The sequence below is a fragment of the Empidonax traillii genome, unplaced genomic scaffold (genome assembly GCF_003031625.1).
Source record: "Empidonax traillii isolate 1590-97213 ecotype Southwest subspecies unplaced genomic scaffold, ASM303162v1 scaffold136:size1122602, whole genome shotgun sequence".
NCBI classification, from domain to species: Eukaryota; Metazoa; Chordata; class Aves; order Passeriformes; family Tyrannidae; genus Empidonax; species Empidonax traillii.
In genome coordinates, this window is record NW_020955329.1 from 32951 (window position 1) to 38447 (window position 5497).

At 38.9% G+C, this 5497-nt stretch overlaps 1 protein-coding gene across 1 annotated transcript in view; it reads left to right on the forward strand.

Moving 5' to 3' along the window:
- TIMM21 (translocase of inner mitochondrial membrane 21) overlaps positions 1–4668 on the forward strand; it is a 7132-nt gene extending 2464 nt beyond the window's left edge. Inside the window, exons 2-6 of the mRNA XM_027883905.1 lie at positions 438–500; positions 600–697; positions 2111–2184; positions 3986–4091; positions 4184–4668. Of these exons, the coding sequence (XP_027739706.1) occupies positions 438–500; positions 600–697; positions 2111–2184; positions 3986–4091; positions 4184–4276 (434 nt within the window). The 3' untranslated portion in view covers positions 4277–4668. The remainder of the gene's footprint in view (positions 1–437; positions 501–599; positions 698–2110; positions 2185–3985; positions 4092–4183) is intronic.
- The last annotated feature ends 829 nt before the right edge of the window (positions 4669–5497 follow it).

The window sequence follows — 5497 nt, forward strand, 5'->3', positions numbered from 1 at the left end:
AATTCATAAAATCAGTTATTTTCAGTGTGTGCAATTTATAAGCTTTTTCATTTTTACTTTTCCCTTTCTGTGTGTAAGAATTGCAATAATTGTGGATTTAGGTGCTAAATAACTCATTAGTTCTTAAAAAATCTAGCTCTCATGTACCCAAAAAAATAGCAGTAAGTGATTTTTTGGATCTTGAAATCATCCAGTAGGAAAACAGAAAATAATAAGGCTTAACACAGAGATATAAACATGCCCTGTACCATATAAGAGATGTTCCATGGTCTCTTGCTTATAGTGATGAGACATTACGGAAACCGTTACTGGAATTTTTTCTCCTACCAAAATGTTATTTGAGCTGCAGACTAATAGAAAAGCATTTACGTAAGAAAACTATGCAAGTTTTATTATGTAACGTTGTAACTTCTGTGTTGTTTTCTGTTTTATTTCAGTGAAAGAAGCTGGAAGAGACTTCACCTATTTTATTGTGGTGCTTGTTGGAATTGGTGTTACAGGTTATTTTTTATGATTACATTCTTTATCAGAAGACACTTTTTATAAATTCCGTCACGTTTGGTAAGTTTTCATTCCATTTGCTGTTATTTCTTTTACAGGTGGTTTGTTCTACGTGATTTTTAAAGAGCTATTCTCTTCTTCTAGTCCAAATAAGATCTATGGAGATGCCTTGGAGAAATGCAGATCTCACCCTCAGGTTGGTTTGTGGGCTTTAGTCATAAGTTTATGTTTCTCAGTAGTTATTGTCTCTTTTCAAGTCAAAAGTTCACACAAGGAATCTCACAAGCCAAGCTACGGGAAAAGCCATGTGGTGCTTAGAAGATCTGCCAGTGCTTTTAGCTTGCCAGAGGTGGGTCAGCTCCAAACTGGAGCCTGTGTTAGGACGGGTCAGTGCAAGCGTTGAGCGTGTGTGAATTAGCCTGCTGGAAGCCAAGTGCATGTGCCAGAGCACAAAAACTGATGCAAATACAATCTGCCCTTCAGAGCATGTACTTGTGCCTACATACGGAAAGTCTTACAAACATACCTGACTTCCTGCTAAATGTAGTACTTAAGGAGTTCTGCAGGCCAGAGAGGCAACTGGTCCCACTTAAGTTTTGTATATCTAGCCTACTGCCTTTTCTCAGCACAGTTATTGTGTTGTGACACTTCACTACGGTTCTGTCACTCTGGGAAACACTGAATAGATACCCAGAAATTTAAACTCTTCCTTTGCAATATGCTTAGCCTTCCTGTGGCTAACAGGAAAAGAGATGCAGAACAGGAAAAGAGATGCAGAACAGTCATGGGATCACACAGTCATAGTGAGGTTTAAACAAAAATCAATCTAAAACTAGATTCTAAAAACCACTACTTCAGGCAAAACAAGAAATGCATGCAATAGCTTTCAAGCAAGGCTGCCTCAGATATAATATACTGAGGATAACCTAGAAATGAAGTGACAGGTTGTCACTAGGAAAAAAACGATGACTGCTTTGGAACAAGTTTGTAGAATTAAAACTTCTCTCCAATACTTGCACAGTAAAACCTACCCTCCTTTCTAACCAACTTTGAAGTGAGTTTAAAACTAGGTTAGTCTGCTCTGGTTTTATAGATTTGAAGAAAAAAATACTGAATTTCTTCAACAGTGGTGGTTTTTAGATAATGTGAAGGGGAATGCGTTTGCATTTTAAACTTTGAAATAGTCTCTTGGAGGAGACATGAACAAATATTTCATGCTTTTTTTTTCCTTTTTACCCAAATGTTGGTTTACACGTCTTCATCTCAGAGGACAGTAAAAGATCAGCTCAGTTGCTTAGATACCCATAATGGGCTATTCACTTAAGAATTGGACTCAATGATCCTTGTGGGTCCCTTTCAGCTCCGTATAGTTTGTGAAATGGAAGATATTAGTAGAATTTATTTTAAATGTTCAATATTTGACTGTAAATACAGAAGAATTTTCTTTAACACTGTTTTCCTTCATAAACTCTTCTATTCTTGGACACACTAGACTCACAAAGGGCATTTTGTTAAAAAAAAAATGCATTCCCAGCAAGGGTGTGAGCTGATACTGGAATATCTGTTTGTATGTGATACATTCTGACAATTCTAGCCTCTTCTTTTGTAGATAATTGGTGTTTTCGGTGACTCTATTAAAGGTTATGGGGAGGCAACAAGAAGAGGAAGACGACAGCATGTCAGGTACCCTTTGGTGTTTACCCATTACAGACAGTAGTTTTTGCACAGTAGAGACGTTTTGGGCCACAAATTGTATCTAGATTGAAGAACTGTATGTGACGTACCCTGTCACTTCTGACTGAACATAAAAGTTTTTTGCAGTACCTTTTGTGTGGTGTATACCACTAAGTAGAATAAAATACCTATTCTGAGTGCCTCAAAACAAGCAATGGTCATCATGGTAAATGTATAGCTGATCTCTCCAAAAACCAGGAGGAGTCTGAAGAGAGTAGTAAAGAGGCCTAGACATGCATGTGGGGAACAGGAATCTGACTGAAATTTACAGTTTGAAACTGTTCTGAACTGATGCTCAGAACTGGCTGCCCATTTCTTATATAGCTTTTTTTGTACTTGAGGCCACATCTCTACTGTGTATTTAGCAGAACTTCTTTCACCTAAACCTTTAATCAGTGTGTCTATTTATTACTCTCCTTTTGAGAAAAACAACAGAACTATTTCTTACAAAACATTAATCCTCTGTGCTTTCCCTTTATTGGGTTCTTTGTCTGGAATATATTCAATGAGGTTTCATATAGGATGAGACACATAACTCCCAATACACAACTTGAACCATGAAATTGAGGTTGGGATTTTTTTTGACTTTTACTACTTGAAGTTTTATCTCTTCACCAGACTCTGTGAAAAAGTGTTTAAAGCAGAGCTTCTAAATGAAATGAATATGCACAGACATTTTAAGCACCATTTTGTAAAATGAACTATGTAGATAAGTAAATGTATTATGAATCAGCATTCCTGATATTTCATTTCCATAATTTTGAATGTCTAGTATTTTAAATAAATTTTTGAGCTGAGAACTGCATAAGATTGTAGAGTTCGCACCTCCAGTATAAGGATGACCTTAAATGTCTCCAAAATGTACAGGGGATTTTTTGTATATGAACACCTTGGATGTGAATTTACCACAGGAAGGCTCTTCATTCATCTTTGTTCTCTCTAACCCATCATGTCACCTTAAACTGTGTTCACAGTGTGTACCTGGGTATGACTGATGGAAATAAGACCTTGGTAGTATGCAGCAGTTATTAATTTCAGAAGGAAACATAACTTGGCACCAGAACTCTCATTTGACCATTAGTTTCTGAAAGTGGTCACTGCAAAAGGAATGGGACCTTTCTATTTATCTAATATATGCACATAAACCAACTCCAGTCTAAATATCAGCATTTAGGCTGTAGATCTGATATCGGTGCCAGTTATACAACTTCAACAGAATACAATTCTTGCCAAAGTAAGTAAGGCACATAATTAACTGTTTTGATGTGATTTAATCAGCCTAATAATTAAGTAAACAAGCATGCTTTGTGTGTTTTGGCTTGTTAACTTAGTTTAAGTGCCTAAAAAAACCCTGGTAGTCTTGGTGATGTGGGCATCACTTTCTAGATGTTGGGCTCCAAAACTCAGAGTTCTTTAGAAGAAATAAAAGGAAATTCCAGAGTCTTCAGCTACTGGATTGCTTTTGTGTTTTTAGGGGAGGATTGGGGTGAGGACATTTAAGCATTTCATCTCTTAATCCTCAACAGCTAATTAGCTCTTCTAACTCCGCTAGTCCTTAGGCACTCAGAGTAAAGCTTGGGAAGAGCAGTAGAGAAGGAACCCATGGTAGCATAAGGACTCCATCGGAATACAGTTTCTTACAAAATGAGTAAGCAACTCCTCTAAGTAAGTTAAATTTGAAGTTTTAACTGGCGTATAATATGTATCCTTGCTGGGTGGTTGGGTTTTTGTTTTGTTTTGCTGTTTTTAGTCACATTGAATACGTGAAGGACGGATTGAAACATATGCGTTTGAAGTTCTATATTGAGGGCACTGAATCAGGGAAACAGGGAACAGTCCATGTGGAAGTCAAAGAGGTATGTACAATTGCTAGATATAGCTGACAAGCCTAATCTTGAACTTAAACTGCCAAAGAGAAAAAAACAACCTGAAATTGTTTTCCTTGCAGAATCCTGAAACAGGAAGATTTGAGGTCCGCTACATATTTGTGGATGTTGACACCTATCCAAGAAGAACCATTGTCATAGAAGACAACAGATAGCCAACGATCAAAGCTGCTGCCTTGTCTCACTGAGTGTTGGATAATACTGATGTAGCCAGTCTACACGTGAATTGTTTGGTGTTCTCGACTGTGTCTCCCAGATTTGGGGTTGTGTTACAGGAAGTAGCCTCTCAGGGCATCCATTAATGACTTGGATAATAGCTGATACAGGATTTAAAGTGAAACCAATGAAATATAATAGACCTATGATTTATGGCAGATACTCTTGACATAGGAAAGCAATGGCTCATAATAAACAGTTTAATGATGGATAATACTTCTGCATGCCTAAATACTGAGTCTTCCAAGTTTTTAGGTTTGTATGGGGAGTTGTCTTCCTTGCTTGGATTTCCCACTACCACTGCAATAAAGAAAGTGGTATTTTAACTGTAGACAAACTCTACTGTTTTCATTCTGGATGTCTTTGTAGGTAAGAAGGTCATCATCATGGCTAGGCTTTGCGAACGAAGATTTGAGAATGGCTCTACCCACGCTTGCTACAAGCGCACTGATGGCTAAAAAGGCCAATGCGAGATAGACAAGTCCGGTTGCAGAATGTACAGCAGAAAGACTGCCCAGGTGATATCGACGAGACGCGATTCTTTCTGTGTTGTCTTTTCTCCTCGAGAGTGATCCTGCGTGTGTTCTCAAAAGCAGCAGCAGCGTTATAGATGGTGTGTCTCCAGGCCTCCCGATTGGAGGCCAGGTTAGACCAATGGTGGTGATCAATATGGCCAAGGCTGAGGGATTGTTTCAGGCAGTCCTTGTATCTCCTCTTCGGGCCTCCTCTCTTGCGGCAGCCAGTGGCAAGTTCCCCATAAAGCACGATCTTAGGGAGGCGATGGTCCTGCATCCTGGAGACATGCCCTGCCCAACGCAGCTGAGTTCTCAGCAGCATGGCCTCAAAGCTCGTGACTGCTGCCTGTTCAAGGACAGATGTGTTGGTCACATAGTCAGTCCAGTGGATGTTTAGGATTGTATCCGGAGGCAGCGCTGATGGAAGCGTTCTAAGAGACGCAAGTGGTGCTGGTAAATGACCCATGATTCAGATCCATATAAAAGAGTAGACAGTACGATGGCTCTGTAAACACTGATCTTAGTACTTTTCTTCAGGTGTTAGTTTTGCCACACTCTTTTATGGAGTTTACCAAAAGCACTGTATGCCTTTGCTAACCTGTTGTCAATTTCAGCATCAATCTTACCGTCTGAGGAGATGATGCT